Source organism: Aethalodelphis obliquidens, unplaced genomic scaffold (genome assembly GCF_003676395.1).
Source record: "Aethalodelphis obliquidens isolate GAN/ISIS:26980383/991018 unplaced genomic scaffold, ASM367639v1 scaffold28, whole genome shotgun sequence".
NCBI lineage: Eukaryota > Metazoa > Chordata > Mammalia > Artiodactyla > Delphinidae > Aethalodelphis > Aethalodelphis obliquidens.
This window is the reverse complement of record NW_020837972.1, coordinates 15784249-15806696: the sequence shown is the minus strand read 5'-3', so window position 1 is coordinate 15806696 and position 22448 is coordinate 15784249. Positions and strand designations below refer to the sequence as shown.

The 22448-nt window shown below is 38.2% G+C and overlaps 1 protein-coding gene across 2 annotated transcripts in view; it reads right to left on the bottom strand.

Moving 5' to 3' along the window:
* Positions 1–860: 860 nt before the first annotated feature.
* The window catches only part of PPTC7 (protein phosphatase targeting COQ7), a 39389-nt gene continuing 17801 nt past the window's right edge, over positions 861–22448 (bottom strand). Inside the window, exons 2-6 of one of the 2 annotated variants that reach the window (XM_027124792.1) lie at positions 16313–16492; positions 11062–11260; positions 7480–7603; positions 5808–5937; positions 861–4712 (exon numbers count right to left, since the gene is read on the bottom strand). In XM_027124792.1, the coding sequence (XP_026980593.1) occupies positions 4654–4712; positions 5808–5937; positions 7480–7603; positions 11062–11260; positions 16313–16492 (692 nt within the window). In that variant the 3' untranslated portion in view covers positions 861–4653. The remainder of the gene's footprint in view (positions 4713–5807; positions 5938–7479; positions 7604–11061; positions 11261–16312; positions 16493–22448) is intronic. The other variant, XM_027124793.1, reaches the window with a different exon arrangement.

The following is a 22448-nucleotide window of genomic DNA, read 5'->3' as shown; positions in this document are numbered from 1 at the left end:
TTTGTGAGGAATTAATAAGACAAAGGTGGCTGAGTGGATTAGTAAACTTTAGAACTGTGAACAGAGTTCAAACTAAAACCAGAATGAGTTTGGCTCTTGTAGCTTGGTAATGAGCCATAGCTACCCACAATAACCTAATAAAAACTCAAGTTCATCCCAAAATGTTCCTCAGTGAATGAAACTGGGCTTTCATCAAGCTTTTTTTGGAAACTGGCAATGCCCACATAATTTCACATTGTAGGCTAAAGATTTATGTATCTTTTGCTTACACTGATGACTAACACTGAATTTCACATATTCCTAATAAATGCAGATGACTACACGGAGAACATTTATACCCGAGAGTAACTGTAGGTCTCCTTGCTGAGGATGAAGTTTCTGGTTCGCTCATTGAAATGGGCCAGGGCAGTTTCGGCTGTGAAGGCATCATCATCATCAGTAATCACCTAGATGCAGCACTGGTCTGTAAAAGACAGTTACACTGTCAAATTGTATATAGTTTGGATTTTAGAATTTGGATACAGAATGCTAAATTTAAATGACACCAGATTTTTGTTTGACTTCACATACCATTTAGAAGATGCAAAAGGCTTCTCAGCTGGGAAACCATCTATATGTTACATTCAATTATTAATCCAGTTTGACGAATTTTTGAGGAAGCTAAACTGATGTAGTAAATGAGCTGGTGAAAAAGAGCCTTAGTGAATAAACTAGTAAAAGGCAGAAATGATAGCTACAAAGTATGGAGTCACTGCTAGACTAAGAGGCTTGGAAATGAGGACCTGATAGGGACCAACAAAATCAATGTCAAGGGCCAGTGTCTTATTTTGTTACTACTCAAATTAAAAGGAGTACACAGATTAGTATAAATACTATATTTATTAAATATCTTTACAGTTTATTTAAATGTATTTACAGAACTATTCCTGCATAAGTTATACTTCAGACATCCAATTCAGGTCACTGCCTCTTGGGTAAGACAAATAATGATAGTCTCAACAGAAAAAAGCAGCTCATTAGTATACACAAATTCAGACTTGCTTCATTATTTAGCCATCTTTGCCACAAACTACCTGCTTACAGTTAAAATTTTGACATGGACACTGTCGATTTTTAGTTGAACTTCAATTTTGCAAAGAATTTAATTTTTTTAAACAATAGAATCCAAATGTTTTCTGTTTCACATTTTGTTTTATAAGCAGATTTTGGTTTTTTGATGTTGTAAAATTTGTTAAATGCAAAAATGTGATAGTTTCCAGGAAAATTGGATGCTGTAGCTTCTACCAAAGATAGCTGGTATAAGGTGACAAGGAACCATGAACTTAATCAGAAGTACAAACATTTACAGTTCTAGCCTATCTTGTTTACAATCTCCAAAATGCTCAAAACTGACTCAGTGAATTCCCACAATTACTGCCTTGTTACATGATGTGGTATGTTGGTGGTACTGAAGGCGGTACTGAAGGCTACTATTCTATCCAGAACGAATGCAACCGATGTGATAAGACACTCGCCCATCATGCAAAGCTCGAAATCTAGTTTCTAATCTAGTTACAGCCCAATTCCCAGACATGCACACCTGGAATGGATTCTTTTGTGATTTAGTACCCATCAACCATGTCAAGCCAGTACAGTAATTCAGGACAAGTAACTTGTTTTCCCCACCTCATTTCTTCTTTCAGTTTTTAGGAGCCTATGGACTCTACTGTGTATCCATTCGGTGAATTCTTTTTTGTGCGCAGGCAGCTTAAGTTCACAGGAAGAAATAAGGTTCTGATATGTTTAGAGTGCACACTTTAAAACAGAACAAAATAAAAATTTCAAGCATGTGATAAAAATATTGATTTTTATAATACAGTATTGCTTTATAAATATAGATGGAAAAGCTATAAACTTTACTGGTCTTTGGTGCATCCAGAGAGGGATAAATAATTTGCCATTTGTAAATTAGAAATCCAAATTCTCTTTTGTTATAAAAGTCCACTACGTGAGGCAAATGTATCAATATGTGTGTTTATACTGCTTGATTTAAAATACAATTAACACATCAAGTTCAGAATTAGACCCACCAAGTGGTATATCTCAGGCACACCCCACAAAGACTTGGGTCCTGTGACATGGAAAATTCCAGTATGGGTACTACACAGCCTCTGACCACTGACAGTGGAAGGAAAGTTACTTGTTAAGCAGCACTCCAACAGACCCCCACAGTCATAAAATTAAGTGCATAACACAAAAAGGGCAGGGGAAAAAAAGAGAAAATATTTTGTGTCCCAAATCTACAGGCCAGGTCCAAAGTCAGTTCCCCTGTGAAACTCAATTCTTGTCCCACTATTTTCAACATCCCTGGAACAAACACATTGTCAATTTCTAACGCTCATTTCTCAAAAAAGACTAAGTTGATTAAATGAGTTGTGTAAAACACCACCATCAATCTACCTTTATGAAGACTGTGTTTGATGGGTTTAGATGAGTGCAGAGAAAGCCAGTGACGTGACCAGCACTGCTCTTACCTGGAATTAAATGTATGCATTGGAAAATTAATACAAAATATATCCAGATCATAAGGCTCCATACCTCTGACCAGAAATAATTAAAAACCCAACAAAAGAACTGAAGTTGTCAGCCCAAGTGTAAATGTATTCCTTCCAACAAAACCCTTCTGGATGCAACTTTCTTTACTTTTTAAATACACAGAGACTGCAAATAGTTTGTGCAAAATAAATACCCCGCCACTTGCCACTCACGCTTCTGTGTTTTATCACAGCACGATGGATTCTCATTATTTAAACAGAGTCTCTCTCCACCCCCCACCCCACCCCCCATCTCCTCTACCAAAGAATTCTGTTTTGTCAAGTTAGGGTAGTTAAGGCATTCTGACATGTAATTAAAGGTGATTCAAAATAGATATCTAACATTATGCCAATTTAGGAATAGTAGATAAATTACTGAACGGCTTACAAATGAATAACTCATTCTTATTATAAATGAAATGCCTGTTACAAGCATGATGCATTGAAATATAGTAATGACATGTACATGGTACATGTTAAACATTTTTAAATAAAACAAAAGCTTGACAGTTACTCAAATATACAGTACAAATTCACAAAACAAAATCTTTTAAAACAAGTTGAGGTAACCTCAAACATAAGTTTTAATGCAATAAACCAGGGAGTAAGTATCTCCTTTAGAGAAAGAGACTTTCTATATTCTCAAGTAGATTCTCATTAGGTTTAATTGCATTCTCATCTATACACCAATGTTACCTGACATATATAAAACATGGCTTTAATTTAAGGATTTCTAAGTATATATATTTTTCTACCACGAAGTTAATGAAGGAAAAAAACTGACCCAAAAATATATATCTTTACAGCAGTCGACTTGTACACAAACCTTAAAAATAAGTTTGAATTTGCAGATAATGGAAAAACTGAATGTGGGGTAATTTTATAAGGAAACTATACACTGCAAGATGGCTATTCGGAAACTGTAAACATTAAGCTTGATTCAGAAACCCCTAAATTTCTGTGTAGGGCAAATGCAAATGTCATATCATCACTAGGAGTTTTCCTCGTGGACTCTTGTGTCACTGCCCACAGTGTTCTTTCCACATGGACTCCCTGAATTTGGTACATGCTCTATAGAAAGCAAGGCTACTAACAACAGGTCTGAGAGTGAGAAAAGGGGTATAGCGTGACCATCAAAGGCCAACAAAATTCAAAGTTAGAGCTGTTCCATTCTCAACCCATCAGGCCTATGGGCCTAAAGCTCCCACACAGGGGCATCATATCAGACAGCTGGGAGGAATTTCAGCTGTAACATTAAATTTGTAGGCTTTGAGGAATTTATAACCTTGAATAATATTTCCATTAAAAATTTTTGGTAAGGAGTCTCCCCAAACCCCCCTGCAGATCAGGCCACCAGCCTGTGATATGCAGTAACCAATAAACTGCTGAAACTTTCATCACAGGAGCACAATTAATCATCTTTTAAAAACCATGAAACATTTGCATACATAGAACTAAACTGAATTTTTCTTCCAACTTGTAACCAAAAAAAAGCTCCCCGGATCAAGATTTTGTAATCCAGAACAATGTTTTAGAGCAAGATTATAAGCCCCTGAAAAATAGGAGTTTATAATGAAAACATAAAGCCACACCCAATCATAACACAGACTGTATAGTACACGTGTAACATATCTTTTGATAATATATAACGTATGTTTCTAGTAGATGTACCATAACATACAATTTGTGTTAGACTTTTAAAATCCCTTTAACACATTTTAATTTTGAATTCACTTTACCAATATTACTCATTTTCAATACTTCAACTGTTTTTGAAAAGTAATAGACATTTTGGCTTTGAAAACCTCCATCCCATCATGGAAAGGACAATGTGAAGTGAAGGCCAATCTTCAAATCTTGATTCTCTTCAAATGTTGCTGGCAGATATGAGCTAGTGAATGACAGTAGTGGTTCTCAACAAAGATCTCAATGGGGTCTCAAAAAGACAGGCAAAAGGCTTACATCACTGGCCACTGAGATCAGTAGCAAAGAAACATGGTCCTGCCAGCAGGATCAGCACACACGGTAGGGGAGAATTTGGGATGATGAAAGGAGAGGCAGGAGTTGACACCTAGGTGAGTCAGTCTGTATACTCAGCCACTATTGAGAGAAGGACAGTGATGTCATCTGGCTTTCCACCTAAAATGAAAATGAAAACGTATTTATATATTTTAAAAGGAAAAGTCAATAAAAAATGTAAGCCTAAATAAATAAGTACTAGGAAACAAATACTGGTATTTCAGGCAGGTTTGGTTTGTCAATATACTCTGGCAGAAAAAAGGAAAAAAACCATTTGATAAATAGTTAAAACGCACCAAGAAATTACATGTAATTTAATTGAAGCTTTTAAAAAAAAACCTTCCCTGCTCCTTTACAACAGCTCTGTTAAAATGGCCACCACCACATCCTCTGTTTATAGCAATCATAATAAAGACAAAATGTGGCTAAGATTAATTCTGCCTGACAAGAAAGTTACATGTTATACCCACAATCCTAATTTGAACAAACATATCCAATGTTTTGAAACTAGTAATAGTCTTGTATTCTAATCTGGCAATCAGCTATGGCATGTGCTTTTTTCTATTTGAATATTTCCTGGACAGCTAAGAAATGCTTTACATATCATAAGATTCTACCAGCAAGAAACTGACCAACTCTGCTAGTTCTGATATGCTAGTACCAACATGTCATCTGAGCTCCAAGACTGAGCTACTTGGCCTGCTCCCAAAGTTACATATCGCTCAGTAGATAGGAAGACTCTTTAGGCAAGGACAGTCTAACATTACTTCCATCTTCAAAACCTGCCATGGCAATTTGGCAGGCAAATACTGTCAATGAGTCCCACAAAGCCAGAGGAAGGGAGAAGTGAAATGTCAGACTCATGAAGGCTAGAATGTTTAAACTGTTAGGAATGTCCAGGCAGAGCTCGGAGGCTTTTGGGGCTCAGGTCCAAGCAGTGCAGTGGCAGCAATAAAGGGCTTCAGGTTCCACCTGCCTCTGCAGCCAATTAAATTCAGTTCTGAAGGGCACCTCTGTGGGGAACACATGATGACATGCACTTGCTCTGTCCTTCAGTGTTACAGCCTGCTGACCTTGCTCCCACGGGCTCACAGCTGGGAGAGGGCACCTCAGCAGTCTCACCCCAGTGCTGTAGTTTGCCTCACCCACAGCCCAGAATGCTCCCATCCTCTATGTCCCCAGTTAGTCCCTATGACCTTCCTAAGGAATGCTTACCTCTCACATTCAATCCATTGTCACATGCAAACTGTGCAAAAGGTGACATATAATTTGGGTCATAGGCCAGCTCATGAGCTTGCTCAGCAATGCTTCTTGCCGTCTGTTGTATACTCTCATAATTTGAATTCTAATATGAAAACATGAGGGAGTTATTTTTACCATAATGCCTCACATGATTTCTGCACACAGTAAACATCACTTGCAAGCATCGCTTTTTAAGACAGTAACATTTATCTAATCATAGTTTCCACCACTTAAGTTTTATTCCAGTTAGAGAAGACAATGAAACATTATACCTCAACTAAAATGAATGAGATCACCAGTGCTGCCTGCATAAGATGTCAATTAGAAAGTCCTTTGCATGGACTTGGGTCCTGAAGTTTGAATTTTCTTTCTTTTTTTTTTGGCCGCGCCATGCGGCATGTGGGATCTTGGTTCCCTGACCAGGGATCAAACCCACACCCCGTGCGGTGGAAGCATGGAGTCTTAACCACTGGACCACCAGGGAAGTCCCTTGAATTTTCATATTTGTTTTTTTTTTCCCACTTGAAATTCTTAAGGCATTCTTGCTAAAATGGGATGGGGTTGAAAGGGCAGATTTTGATAGCACTTCGGGATGACCTCAAAAGCTTCCTTGCTTGGGAATGCCCCCCTGGCCAAGCACAGTGTGCTCTCCAAGTAAGGGCTGCCAGTTGCCCTACTGAAAATCCCTCTCTATTCTGTATTCCTTCACCTTGCTTTATTTTTCTTCTTCTTATTTACCACCACCATTATAGCTATTCTTTCTTTCTCTGTATTATCTGTCTTCCTCCACTAGAATGTAAGCTCCATAAGGGCAGGGAATGTGTCATTTCTGCTTGTCATTCTGTTACCACACAGAGCACAGTGCCAGCACGTGTAAGCGCCTGACCTTTACTAGGCCCCACAGACAAGGCGTAGTGCTAAGGGTTTCTAATGCATGGTCTTGGTTTATCCTTACCAAAACCCAACAAAACAGGCCTTTTGTACCACTCCACCATTTTACAGGTGAGGAAAATACTGCTTAAAAAGTTTAGAAACTTACTCAAAGTCATACTGGTTAGTGGTAAAAACATAAGAAAAGACTAATTTTCCCCAGAGTCAGTACTTTACAAAGCCAGGAGAATATGCAGACTGGTTTTCACTTCCTTCCACTCTCTGTATGGGCCAAATCTGAACAGTTTCTTTACTGATGACAGCTCAGATCACATCAAGGCCCCTAGCTGCCTGCTGCCCTTGGCTGCTGCCTTGGCTGGCTCTGGTATGATGATTTCCTATCTTTCCCAGCCTGAACACCTGCTGAGTTTGCTAGGACAATAAAAAGTGAAAAAGACAACCAGCAACTAACACCATTAAATACCATTAAAATACCATTAAAAACACAAACAAGAACTCGCCCATCTGGACTTTTCCTACCTTTACCACCCTACTAAATAAAGGCTTGGATGAGAAGCCTCTTTTCCCTTCAAGTTCTCCAACTGTGAATATTTCTATCTACAACTGTTTCAAAGATTAGAACCATTTTTATTTTCCTAAATTCACAAAATAGTCCTTTCCAAAACTACAAAAAGAGATAATGCAATTGAATTAATAAAAATCAGCCGCCCAGAGAGGGTCACTGTTTCCAAAGGCCAACCTTTGAATTAATTACCTTTAACTTTTTTAGCTCCTGAAGGATCATATAATCAGGCATGTTGTCAAAGAGTCCATCTGTCGCTGTCAGGATAATGTCTCCTAACTGGACATCAAAAGATGTGCTATCAGCGGCATCCGGGCTGTGACAAGGACAGTGTAGGGACAAAGTTAACAGAGCCTTTTAGAGATAACTGTTAAAAGTTTGCAATGGGAATGATGCTACAATGTAATGAGGCTTTAAGGAAAACTAATATATAGTAGCAGTCAATAATAAAAACCACCATTCTGAAATTTCTAACCTTGAAAAAAATTAACTGAAAACTCTGATACAAATATTTCAAAAGCTTAACTAAAACTATCAAGTAAAACTGAGTTTGATGATTAGTCTCATGTGGTTTAAAAGGCGGAAGGGTTCTTTTCTGAGTCAGACACTAAAATGCCTCTAAAATCCTGGTGGAAATGAGTCTTTGTTTCCTAATTCTTTAGAGCCAAATTCCATCCTCTCTTATTCACTTTCCACTCATCAGTTTCCCTGCAGGCTTGAATTTGGCTCTCAGGAGGCTGTGTTATAGTGGAATAACTGAGCACTATGGAGGAGAGCATGCAAATCCTATAAGAATTAATTCATATGAAATACCTGCAATGGTATTTCTTACTATAATACTAGTAATTACTAGTATATTACTAGTAATACCAAATTAGTATTACTAAGTCATACTTACTCTGGTAGAGTAAGGACTGTGTGTCTCCCAGGGTTTACAAAGTGCTCATCATGTATAGGTTACTTATTTATTAGTGTGCCTGGCACACAGTAGGTCTTCAAGTAATATCTAATGAGTGGAAGAAACAAAGTAACTGACCCTCCAAACTGGGGAAAAACTCATTACTATATTGTTAATGAAGAGAAGAAGGTACTTTGTGTGTGTGTGTGTGTGTGTGTGTGTGTGTGTGTGTGTGTGTGTGTGTGTGTGTGTGTGTGTGTGTGTGTGTGTGTGTGTGTGTGTGCGTGTGTGTGTGTGTGTGTGTGTGTGTGTGTGTGTGTGTGTGTGTGAGAGAGAGAGAGAGAGAGGGAGGGAGGGAGGGAGAGAGAGAGAGGGAGAGGGAGAGAGAGAGAGAGAGAGAGTGGGAGGGAGGGAAGGGGAGAGAGAGAGAGAGAGAGAGAGAGAGAGAGAGAGAGAGAGAGAGAGGGAGAGAGGCGCTTCTATATGCAGAGAATAAATCTGGCAGTGGCTGCCTCTGAGGACAGAATGTGTGGATGGGGTAGGGACAGAAGCTTGATTTTTCACTACATGTTTTTGTGTAAAACTTTTAAAAAGATATAAGAAAACAGATATAAGAATGGGGGGTGGGGGGAACCACAGGTGGGAAGAAGAGAAAATATATTCAAAGAGTTAATGGTCCCCTCAGAGGCTGGTTCTCAGCCATTTCCAAAGGCCAGCTCCACTGCTTCCAAGCCTCCAAGGTGAGGAAAAGGTGAGATATCTGATAATCTACCTTCACTTGTAATTAGGGAACAAGAGCCAGGAAAAAATTCATACACTGACCCAGAATATGGAGACAGAACCAAAGCACCCTAAGCTTGATTAAAAACAAAAAAAAAAACAAAGAAAAAACTTGTGTAAGTGACATGTTATAAAATTTGCAAAAAGAAAACATAAAAACAAACAGCCCACCCATGCCTGCTGGGGATTTACGCAAAGCGCATTGAGGAAATTTCTAGTTTGTCTTCTCTTGACTGAGGAAAGCAGCAGCACATCTAGAAGTTCTGTGACGGGCTTTTGGCAAGGAACAAATTAGCTTTCGCTTACACAGTTATACAGTAAACATTTTGTAAGAACAGCTACTAAAGGAAATCTGTAAGTTAAGCTTAAAACAATATTTTATAGATAAGAGGGACTAATAACTAAGGAGATAACATGCAGCTGGGAAACAAAAAAGACCAAAAAATAAGAAAATTTTAAAAAGACTGTAAAACTGGTAGAAACCAGGTCGATTTCTTCCGTGGAATAAAGAGAAACAATATAAGACATTTCACATTTGCTCAGTCTTTGGAAACTAATCAGATTTTAGAAGTTTAGATTAATGACCAGGTTGGCACGGAAGTTCTATTTTATGCTGAGGTTTTTCTTTCCCCAGGAGTGTCCTTTGCTATTCTGTCTGTGAGAGACTCGCTGCCATTGGACAGATCGTCCTCTTCTCCCAACACTCCCACCCATGAGCTTGGTGTTCCGCCAGCTGCAGTTTTGCCCATTTTGATTGAACATACTGTGCTGCTGGAAACTTTTGACTGCACTGAAACACGAGCTGAAATCACATGCTAGCATGCTGCCTCTGGGCTCCAGGGGAAGCAACCTCCACTTCACTGGCAGGCCAGGCCAAGTGCTGTCCTGACCAGACTGTCCCAAAGATAGCGTGTGAGGTACAGCAGGGCCGCTCTAGCACTCAGAAGCCAAAACAACAAGGATCAAGTAAAGGAAAATCAAAGCACTGTTCTCCAAAAACTGTTAGCTGAACTTGACATCTACGAACGCCTTGGGGTTCTGAGTTCTCCCTACTCCAACAGGGCTAATATTGATGTGCATTATAGCCAACTGAAGAAGGGCCTATAATCAAATTGTCTTCCAATTATGGTAATCTGCCTTAATCTGAAAGTAAAAAACTGCTTCCCTCTCTCTAGGAGTCAGCAATAGACTTCAGATGGGTAATACTGTACTTAATTATACAGTATGCTCATTCCAGTTTAAAAGATGGCAGTAATCATCATTTTATCTTAGTTTGGACTTAAGATTTGGCCCAATAAGAACTATTAAGTAGAGACAATAGGCACTTGCTAGAATGCTTCTACTTTTACAAAAGGTTCATTACCCATTTAACCACATTTATGAATTGCCAACAATGTTTGTGTCAAGCCCTGTAAGGCTGTTAAAGGCAGTGAAATCTGAGACTGTTTTAGTGTTACTCTGTACTCTGATCTTAGAAAAGATAAACTGTAAAAGTTGATTCAAAAAAGTCCTGATTTTCCTGGAAAGTTCTTGACAATTTAAAAATGAACTGAGAGAAGGTATCAGAAGAAAAAAAGAACAGAACACATCAAAAGCCCATCAGACCACCTCTGAGTCCATTTCCTGAAAGTTAACTTTGCCTGACAAGTTTTGCAGGGACTGCAAGTTCTATTTGATGCATATTATAGGAGGCCCTGAGAATCAGGAAGTTATTCTGATAAATAAAGCAGATGTCTGTTTGCATTTTTCCCCAATAACGTATGCAAAATCTTGTATAGGCAATGGCACAGACAAACAATGACTCATTTCTCCAGCACAATTTAACAAATACAACTGTATGTACCATGTGGTCTTGGTATGAAAAACTGATATTCTGTAAGCCTGAAATAGTATTTTCATAGTCTTGTCAAATTATCAGGTGTTTATCAGAATTCAACTTGGCTGAAATATCAAGTTCAAGCACAGTATCTTTCGATGTCAGACTAAAAGGTCCTCAGTGTGCCTTCTTTTCTCACATGAGAATGGAAAATGCCTATCTCCAACACTGTAGTTAAGGGGAATGGGAAGGAACCTGTTGGTGAGAATGGGGAGATTACCTGTCACTCAAGACGACTCCCTCGGCTTCAGGGGGTGCGATTGAGAGCTGGAACGGAGTGTTGAAGTAATGCTGCTGTTCATCTGATCGGTGCACAACTTCACCACCTCTGACAACCAGAAAGCCTGAGTCGCCCAGGTTTGCTGTGTGCAAGCGGTGGCTAGTTCTGTCCAGCACCACGATGCAGGCAGTACTGCTACCTAGAAACAAAAATGATCTCCATTTATTTTCTCTTTCTAGGCTGTCTCTGCATACACATTTTTATCATATCGCCCCAAAGAGCAACATGCCATAATTTGAATCTCCTTTGCCTAAACAGGACCTTTCTTAGTTATGGCTCCATATCAATGTCCGTAGTAACCTGATGAGGATCAACATGACGGGGAAAGAAAACGGGATTTATACTATGCATAGTTAAGTGGGCCAGTGATGACTTGGATTCTTCCACTTGCAGAGATAGGAAACAATAAAAACGGCTGGTATTTAACCACATTATTTCAATAGTGCTATAATCTATCTCAAATGCTCAAAAGGATGTTGTTGAGATATTAAGTTTTAATACTTAAAATGCCAGAAGGAGCATGTTACGTTTCCATGACATTTCTCATTAGTCATAGGCAGAAAGCCTTCTCTGTGAAATTCACTAACATTTAAGACAAGGCACATAACTACAATTTTAAACAGAATTTCCATCTGCTGAGGTCATGAAGAACTTTTACTGAAGACTGACTCACTATGAAGTAACAAGGCCAATTTTCCCAGGTAGCTTGTGGAATCAACCTGTTCACTTTACAGAGACTACCTGTTCAGAGAGAAGAGACCACATTCCAAGCAGAAGCTTCTGTGTACCTTTGCAGCACACAGCTCACATGACCTTCCCCACACTGAGGCTGATAGTACAATTAGTGAAAGTGCTTTCAAGTGCTAAAATTTCAACCTATGCCCTGAAATATGTGCATATCCTTTGATCTAGCAATTCCACTGTGAGGATTTATCATAAGAAAATAATGTGTTAGCTATTTGATAGCCACTAAAATTGTGTGAGAGAAATATATCTGAAAATGAAAGATAATTTAAGTGAAACAAGTGACTATTTTGCCAGAAAAATGGCAAAATAGAAAAATGAGCAGTTTACCAAGAAATAAATGTAAATGGTCTGTAAATATATTTCTGAAAAATGATCACTGCACTAGTGTAGGAACCATGGTCACTCTCATTTCACAGTGGTAAGAGAGTAGAACTAAATAACCTTTCTAAAGGACAATATTGCCCTGAAATATGTGCATATCCTTTGATCTAGCAATTCTACTGTGAGGATTTATCATAAGAAAATAATTAGAGATGCAAACAAGACTTAAGTACAAAAACACTGCATAAGATCACAAAGAACTGGTAACAACCTCAACATCTAAAATTAAGGGACTGGGGACCTCCCTCGTGGCACGGTGGTTAAGAATCTGCCTGCCAATGCAGGGGACACGGGTTAAAGCCCTGGTCCGGGAAGATCCCACATGCCGCGGAGTAACTAAGCCCGTGCACCACAACTACTGAGCCTGCGCTCTACAGCCTGTGAGCCACAATTACTGAGCCTGCCTGCCACAACTACTGAAACCCGCGTGCCTAGAGCCCATGCTCCACAACAAGAGAAGCCCGCACACCACAACGAAGAGTAGCCCCCGCTCGCCGCAACTAGAGAAAGCCCGTGTGCAGCAACGAAGACCCGATGCAGCCAAAAATAAATAAATTAAATAAATAAATTTAAAATAATAAAATTGGGCTTCCCTGGTGGCGCAGTGGTTGAGAGTCCACCTGCCGATGCAGGGGACACGGATTCGTGCCCCGGTCCGGGAAGATTCCCACATGCCATGGGAATCTCAGCTCAGCGGCCATGGGCCCATGAGCCATGGCCGCTGAGCCTGCACATCCGGAGCCTGTGCTCCGCAACGGGAGAGGCCACAACAGTGAGAGGCCCGTGTACCGCATAAAAAAAAAAAAAAAAAAAAAGGCAAAAAGAAACAAAATAAACAGGTTGTGGAATCAGCTGTGTTAAATCCCAGTGCTCTATGATTTTCTAGCCACATGACATGACCGTGGGCAAACCACTTATTCTCTCTAGGCCTCAGTTTCTTCCTAACAAAATGAGGAACAAAAATGCCTACAAATCTACCTCACTGAAGCTATTGTGAGCACACAGTAGATTCAATTCCTGTTGTTATTATTCTATGGGCAAAGAAAAAAAGTCAGGGAGTATAATCACTAAAAAATTAACAGTTTTCTTAGTGGATTATAGGTAACTTAATTTTTGTTATTAATTTTTCCTTAGTGAAAATGTGTAACTTAATTTAAAAACACTTAAATATAATCATTTGTGTCACTGTAATGTTCAGAAATTCTGTTTCCTTGTTATCTACAGTATATGCATGTGTATAAACTTGACACTTTAATGCTATCTAGTACCTACCCATTAATTGTCAAAGAAAAGAAAAACATGGGTATTGTAACTAACTGGCCATGCTGTCAGAGAACCTACTCCATAGCTTATATTAGAGCTAAAATCACCAATTACCCTTCCTTCCTAACTCAATGCACAGAAACTCCAATCATTTACATCATTAATAGAATCACCACACAAAAGATCTTCTGAAAGCTGATGGAATTAATTTAACTGAGAACAAAAAAATGACAGATGAGTAGCACAGCCTTGAAAACTGTGCTGCAGGAAGGACTCACATTGACTCATTATTACTCACTGACAAATTCAGGCTATCATTTTGCTACCCTTGTGGCAGTAACCCACTGCGTTAGAATCAAAATGGTCCTCGTGAGTGACAGACAGAGCTTTAATATGCAAAGCAGCACCAACGAAGGGAAGCTCAGCCTTACAGAATCATCTGGGCTCATAGTGTGTAAACTCCTCTGCCTCTTCAAATTACTGATGCGTACAGCGGCTCAGGCCCTGGTAGCCTAATACTGGGAGAAGAGCTCACCATTCTTACGTGTTTGGAGAGGAACAAACTGGCAAAGAAGAAAAGAGTGCTAAGAACAACAGTGTTGAATGTTCTGACAACTGAGCAATCCAGACAGGTCCCTGAGCAAATCCCTCACGCTAACATGGAAGTATTTTTATCACCTGGCCCTTATTCTGTAAACTACCACTAAGCCTTTTGTGCAGCAAAGAAAGAAAGGGATAGCCTTACTGGGATTAACCCCTCAAATTCTTAAGATATGTTGGCTTCATAAGACCTAAATCCACTTAAGGGTTTCTGAGGAAATAATATGTCAACAATTAGCCTGTGATGCCAACCCAGATCTAAAAGCAGCTAGAAATTCTCAAGAAATAAGTGGTTACAGCTATCAGCTTGCCCTTTATATTGGAATTATGTTATAGGCTTTTTAGCAATGGCAGAATTTTTAAAAAAAGGATCACCTAATCTTATAAAATTATTACTTGCAATTATAGCTGAGGTTCAGTAAAACTCAGCAGCCTGTCTTTGCCAAAACATGCTTGAGTTTTAGTTACAAATAGCTTAGAGATGTGTAGATAAGGTAAGAGAGAAGTGTATATGTGTCAAACATGGTAACGAAGGATTATTTCAACGTGTTTTTTAGGAGAAAGAGGTAGTCATAATATTCAGTGCAAGAAAAACTCTTATATGTCCTTAAATTTATTTTATTAAGCTCTCCCAGTTACATGAAGGTGAATAGGGGAAAAAGTAGGAACAAGGAAGAAATACAGCAAAAAACAAAGCTTTCAAAGTACAAAATCAGGATAGGTGTTACAGGTTTTAACAGGTTATTCCAAGTCACAGTAATTTAGTAAATGCACTGTGGGGTGCAGGGTGGGGTGGTGTTGGCAGAAGACTCAGGCCCCTGGTATCCCTGTCTACAGGTTCTTTTGTTAGATGGCACCCTGCAATGTTCTCTTTTCCCTCAACATGTTTCTGAGTATTGCAAGAAGCTTTAAGTCATTGCTTTTCATAAAAAAGATTTATCCAGTTAACATATGAAATAAGGGGTCAGAGGTTAAGTGGTTTGCCCAAAGTCATACGGCAAGTTTACAGAGATGAAATAGAATCTAGGATGTTTCACGGTATCAGGCAAGCTCAAGATTGCATGCCCAAAACAGCAAATTAAGACAAACCAGTATATTGAAACTTCTAGACAAGCTTTCTCTTCAGTTAGAAGGAGAACAAGCTAGTTAATCACAGCACAGAGAAGACAGAAGATGGTAGCATGATGAAAAGTACCCCTTCTTGCAAAGGTTTTAAATTGAAGGCAAAATTCTACAACATGGCGATCTCTGTTAACATTGAACATTGAGGGCTGATTTTAAATGTGCATGGTGATTGGGAGGGAGGCCTTCTAGTAACCAGAAAGATGCTGGCAGTTAGCAGAAACTTAATAACACCCTTTCTGAGAGCCTGCTTAGAAGGCTTGGGTAAGTTCCCAAGAAACCACTTAACAAACAAATGTAGAAGCTTAGCCAAAGGATGCTCCATTAGCATACCAGAAAACAAACACTGGGTATTTGTAAATTTTCTAATACAAGATTAACAGGGATCTACACAGACTAAATGTTAACTGCTAGTAGCTGGGGAGCCAATTTGCAACCTGAACTCCTCACAGGTAATCAACTGAGTTTTACATGCTGGACCTATCCCCTCTTTTCCTCCCTGGGAGAGAATCACTATCCCAATTATACAACCACTTGCTTTTCTTTCTTCTTTTATCATATTTTAGAATCCCTAAACAATACAGTTTTACTTGTTTATGTTTCTGAATTTGAAATATATGGAATCAGACTGTTAGGTGATATTCTGCAATGTCCTCTTTTCCCTCAACAACATGTTCCTGAGTACTGCATGCAACCTTAACTCGTTCCTTTTCAAAATGCGTTTTTCTACTATAAATGGGCTTTTAGGTTGTTCCCAGTTTTCTGCTATTATAAATAATGTTACTATGAACATTCTTGTACCTATGTTTTGATACACAGATGTGCAAGAGTTTCTCTAGTCTAGGGTAAAGACCCAGAAGTGGAACTTTATTCTGTAATTCTAAATTGTTTTCCAAAGTGGTTGTATCTATTTCAAGCAGTATTATGTATTCTGGTGTTGCCCACAGCTTCTCCATCAAATTGCTTAATAGGAAGAGCCTCAGAAAAAGAGCTGGGCTGGTAAGTGATTTTCTTGGTTTTTTTGTTAACCATCTCCTGGGCTTCTTTAGAGAGGAAAACGCATAGGATATCTACTTACCAAGCAAAGGTACTTTATTTTGCAGCAACTCACAGTAGCTTGTGGTGAGGATTCCAATGGGATTACTTGGGACGAACCGTCCTTCTTTTACTAACCGTTCACATGTCCGCATTAAAGTCCCTGAGAACTGAGACGGATCAACTCCATAGTCTCTCCATCCTCCTACACCATCTGCGACCCCTAAAAAAAGAAATTTACATTCAAAGGATATTCTTACCAACGTCTCAGGAACTCTTACCCCCGTTTTCCTAATACTAATTTTACTACATACTAGTACATCTATTTACCCTGAAATTCAGATTAAAAAGTGCTCAGGTTTAATGTATTAAACACTAATACTCCTAAGCCACATTCTCTACTTAGAATCTGATCTTTCATATACTGATGAATAAACACGTGAGCTACCACAGGGTGGCATTGCCTCCCAGCCAAGAGTTCGATTTCAGCAGGATTTTCATCTTTGTACAGAAGTATTTGTGTTATTAATCTCTGTTGTATTTTATAGGAATGAAAATGGATTTTTTTAAAAAAGTGCTGATGCTAGTGAGAATACAACTGAGCCAGAGCTGTCCATCATTAAGAATACCAAAAGCAGCAAACTTTTAACTTCAAATATTGGTCAATAACTGTGAAAGAGAGAACAAGATTAAGAATACATCCCACCCCCTTTCCTCCTCCCTCTGAGACAACCTCTATCCTGTACAGGGCCGCACTGCCCAGTATAACAGCCACTACCACACGTGGCTAGTAGGCACTAGAAATGGGGCTGATGCAAACTGAGAAGTGCTCTAAGTATAAAACACACACTGGATTTTTGAAAACTTGTTAGCATGAAAAAAAGGGTAAAATAGCTCATTAATTTTTATACTAATTACATGTTGAACTAATATTTTGGATATAATGTGCTAAAGAGAATACATTATTAAAATTAATGTGACCTGTTTCTTTTTATTTTTAATTAATGTGAATATTAGGAAATTTAAAATGACATGTGTGGCTCACATTATATTTCTATTAAACAGCACTGGTATAGAGATTTTTCATGGGTCCATAGAGCTGCTGATGAGTTCACAGTCTGCCTAAGACTCCTTTATCGAGAGGAAACCAGTGCTCAAGAAAAATTAGACATCAAAGTCAACACCATACCATCTCCTATTCAATCCCTTGCAACACCAAGCTAGTTGTTCAACATTAAAATCAATTTCTAAATTCAACAGTCTACTAAATTCAAAAACTGTGAGGTTGTTTATTTGAAATTCAAACTAAAATGTCAGATATATACATTATTAAAATTTTAAGTGACCACAAATGAAGCTTTCTGGAATGACAACTATAGTTGTTTTCAAAATAAAAGATCCGTGAACAAATGGGAGAGTTAAGCTTTTTACTTCATACTGTTCTGTATTATTAAAATTTTATTTTTATAATGAGCATGTATTGATTTTATGATAAAAATATTAATTAGGGAATTTATAATTTTTAAGGCTATCTGAGCATGAAACATCCTCCCCACATACACATTTACATTTTTTCTTCCAGTTTTATTAAGATATAATTGACCTACAGCACTGTAAAAGTTTAAGGTGTACAGCATAATGATTTGACTTACGTACATCATGAAGTGATACCACAGTAAGTTTAGTGAACATCTATCATCTCATGTAGACACAAAATTAAATAGAAAAATATTTTTTTCCTTGTGATGAGAACTCTTAGGATTTGCTCTCAACAACTTTCATATATAACACACAGCAGTGTTAATTACATTTATCATGTTGTACATTACATTCCTAGTACTTATTTATCTTATAACTGGAAGTTTGTTTCTTTTGACTGCCTTCATCCAATTCCCTTCCTGTATTCCTGCCTCTGGTAACCACAAACCTGATTTCTTTTTCTATGAGTTTGTTTTTAAGTATAATTGACCTATATTTACATTTTTTGTACATTCAACTTTCACACACACTTCAAAGAGCATATTTGGTGCAAAAGTAGGAAAGTGCTTATATGTATCCCTGAAAAACTGGCTTAACATGAAATTAACACATTAAACTATTTTTCTGGTGATGGCACTTATCAAGCAGAAATGGAAAACATCCTGAAAAAATAATAAGAAACAGAATTGGAAGACAGTAAAGAGGTTGACAAATAACTTACCACTACTGGAGAAGCAACTTTCCTCACCTTTTGTGACCAACCAATGGGCAAAATTTCCCTTTTTTTTTGGCCATGCTGCGCGCATGCGGCATGTGGGATCTTAGTTCCCAGACCAGGGACTGAACCCATGCCCCCTGCAGTGGATGCTCAGTCTTAACCACTGGACCGCCAGGGAAGTCCCAAGGCAAAATTTCACTTTAGGGCAATTCCAAATTAGTTGGTTAGATGATATGATGTCTGCGATTTGTTTCAAAATATTGGGGGGGGGGGTGACAAAAGAGTAGATGAAACAAGACTGGCCATGAATGGATAACTGAAGTTGAATAGTGAGAGGTACATTCATCCCTCTACCTTGATGTATATTTGAAATTTTCCATTATATAAAATTTAAATAGTAATAATGATAAGAAGAAAGATCCTTCTGCCTGCTGTGTGGAGAGCAAAAGCAGAAAAGGGAATAAATCAGGAGACTGTCTCAGTAGCCCAGTTGTGAAATGGCGGCAGTGCAGTTAGAGTGCAGGGATTTGGGATCCAGTGAAACAAAAAGACTCACAGGTACACTGAATGGGGTACAGTGAGGGTGGGGGAAAGAGAAGCATCAGGGATGACTGAGGTCTACCCTCCCAGGAAGAGTATCATTTTTTGGTGCTTTTCAAGCAGCTGTAAGGATATCTAGAAATTCTTACAAAAATTTAAGGTAGTTCAATAGGAACTTCTTTTGAGGAATTCTTACGTCACCAGGGATAAGATTTTACCATGATTTAAATGCAACAATTTGTGTTAAAAACACAGAATGCAATTATAGTCCTTGCAACTCCATCTGATGAATCATTCATTCTTCTCAAACTACTGTTTGCTTGAGGGAAGAATTTCTTAACCAGTTTCTGCTCTAAGAGCCACAATTAACTTTAAATACAAACTGGTTTCATCTACAAATGCCCTTCATAAGAAAACCATTAAAACCTGAGATAATGTTGAGAGTTGATCCCGGCACTCACTAAATAATCTGTCAGCAGGTTATAGAGTCTGACCTGGCACAGCCCTTCAACATTAATCAGATTTCTCCCAGAATAGAGGTAACCTTTCAGGCACCTGTTTGCTCTTATATGGGAAAAAGAACACAGGCAAAACTCCATTGGCCAAGACTCTTTAGGGGGAAAAAGAGATTCAAAAAGCATATAAACTTTTCAATAAAGCTGTGTGAAAAAAGTCTTAGTATACATACATAATTTACTTACAAAGAACAAGTTATATAACAGGAAGTTATATTTGGGATTAGAACCAGGCTAAAACCAGAATAACCTACATTTGAAACCTAGTTTAATTCATATTAGGCAGTTATTTCTATAAGAAAATGAATATTTCCTCTCTTGCATAAGCAAAAGCTTCAATCCACAGTGGAACCGTGGAACTGATCCAGATATAAAGGGAAATTTCATTCAGAGGTAAAGAAAACAACTGTTAAAGGAGAGATTGCTTCAGATCTTGAAGATATCAAACAACAATGGATAAGAATATCCCTAAGAACAAATGGAGGCTACAGTGAATACTAGGAAACAGAAGCTGAGGGAGACATATCCTGCCTCCGGGAAGCTCACCTTCTAGTGGGCAGCTAGACTACTCACTCATGGGATCTAGACAAACGGCTCTCACAAATGCTGCTACAGAAGAGTCAAGAGCAAGTGGTTAATGCTTATGGGGCACTGCGAGAATGGAGCAAGCTTTCACTAGGAAGTGGCATTCAGATCTGGCCCTGGAAGGTAAGTCAGATTTCCTCAGGCAGGGAAGAGTAATTAAAGGAAAAGAATGGCAAATTAGGTGTGGGTGGGGCTTGGGTGAGTGGGGAGAAGTTGAAATACGCAGGGCAGGGGCTGAAGCTGTGGGGTGCCCAAAATTGCAGTCCAAAAACTTTAAGCTTTATGCTATAGACCTGTGTTGTCCAATACAGCAGCCACTACCCACATGTGGCTATTCAGTTTGAAATGTGGCTAGCATGGATTGAGATGTGCTGTTAAATGTAAAATACACTCTGGATTCCAAAAACGTAGTACCCCCGAGATTGTAAAATGTCTTAGTTTCATGTTGAACATACATTTTAGATATACTGGGTTAAATAAATATGTTAATTGAAATTAACACCATCTGTTTCATTTTACTTTTTTAAATGTGGCTACTAGAAAATTTAAGATTACATATATAGTTTACAGTATATTTCTACTGAAGAGCACTGCTCTAGACAATAAAAAGTCACAAGGTTTCTGGGTACAAGTGATATAATCCAATCTATATTTTAGAAAAAATCCTGACAGCAGTGGACAGAACGGGTTCAGAGAGGTAAGAGGTCAGGCATCAGCTGCAAGATTTTAGGTTAGAGGTAATGAGAAAAGTAGAATAGACAACCACTGGAAATACAAAGGACATAAAGACAAGACAGCTCTCCATCAATACATTTTATATCAATAGGTTTCTGGATTTCAGGAATGAATATTGATTAGATGATTCCCCAGTTAGGAGGGGGTGAAAATGCCTTTAGAAGATACTGACTTCTGTCTCAGGTATGCTGAGTTTCAGGCACCGGTAGGGCATTTTTGTGGAAATGTTCTGTATGAAGTCAGGAACTAAGAGTCTGCACTGGGGAAGGCAATCAGGGCCAGTTCTTTGACAAAGGTCCAGTACTGACACCACAGAATGGACTGAATGCTCAGGGAGTATAGAGTAAAAAGTTTAAGGACTTAAGGGGGATCTTATCTTAGGAACGAGAATTCCTGGCCAAACAGCTCACTTGCGATTTGCATCTTACTTCAGGCATCAAATTACAAACACAGATATAACTGATTAAGTTTAGGTAACAGCCAAGTAATCCAATTTGTCAGAATGATATAATTTTTTTAGCGGTAAAGAGAGGTGAAGTTGAAAAGGTGGACTGAACTGGAAAGGCTTTGAATGCCAAGATAAAGAGTTTGCACCAATATAGAAGCTATTTCATTTAACTCACTGTAATCACCTTATGTCTCCATTAATAACATTCTGTCAGCGCACGTCTAGCTTAAGTGTTTCCTTTGACCTAAAATCCAATTAAAACCATTATTAGATTAAGATAATGGTTACATATCTGAAATAGCTGAGCAAAAAGCTGAGAAGAGACTATAGGGCACAGAAAATTCCTTTAGTTGTACCATTTACAACTGAAAATGTCAAGTTTTATGAAGTGGGAAATAGCCAACTAGAAAATATTTATATTTATGATTTTTATAAAATATTTTGCTAAGTTTTCTGTAGATTGCTTTTCTAAAGTAAAGAGAGAAGGAGAAAGAGTAATTCTGGTGTTATCTCCCATCATTTAAATATATTTTTTTATAGGAAGAAAATTCTTAAAGTAACAATTTTCATTTTTCTGATTAATACTTTTTTGTCTTTGCCTTAGTTATAATCATATAAAAACAAAACTTTGATGTACTTGAAAAAAAATCACTTAGCTTGTTATTAATGCAGAATTTTACTTAACAGCTTTATTCTAACCAGAAAATTCAAGGAAAAAAGATTTGGTAAGTAAGCTGAAATTGTGGAAGCTTAAAAATCCTCCTTCCAACTGCATTTGGCCACCTAACTGTGTAGCTGGCAAAAGGCTCACCTTGAAAAACATTTTGAACTAAGCGATCATCAGCCTGAGTCTCTCCATCATTATCCATTATCAGCATTCAGCATGAGGCTGCCGTTCTTCTTAAACTCTTCTTACTACACTCATCTTCAGATTGACATGCAATTAGTTACAAGACATTTTCCAGAAGAAAGTGATACCCAAAAAATAAATACTAAATTTCAATTTTAATATAAGCATCAGTGAAGAAAAACAGGTAATTTGATTTTATCCAATAGCTCTGGCAGAATTTCAAATACTAAGTAGTACCCAAAGGTAATATAGAGCTTTATTCCTTGCATCTTTGATGATCTCGAGGCATTTTACATTGAGCCTCATACT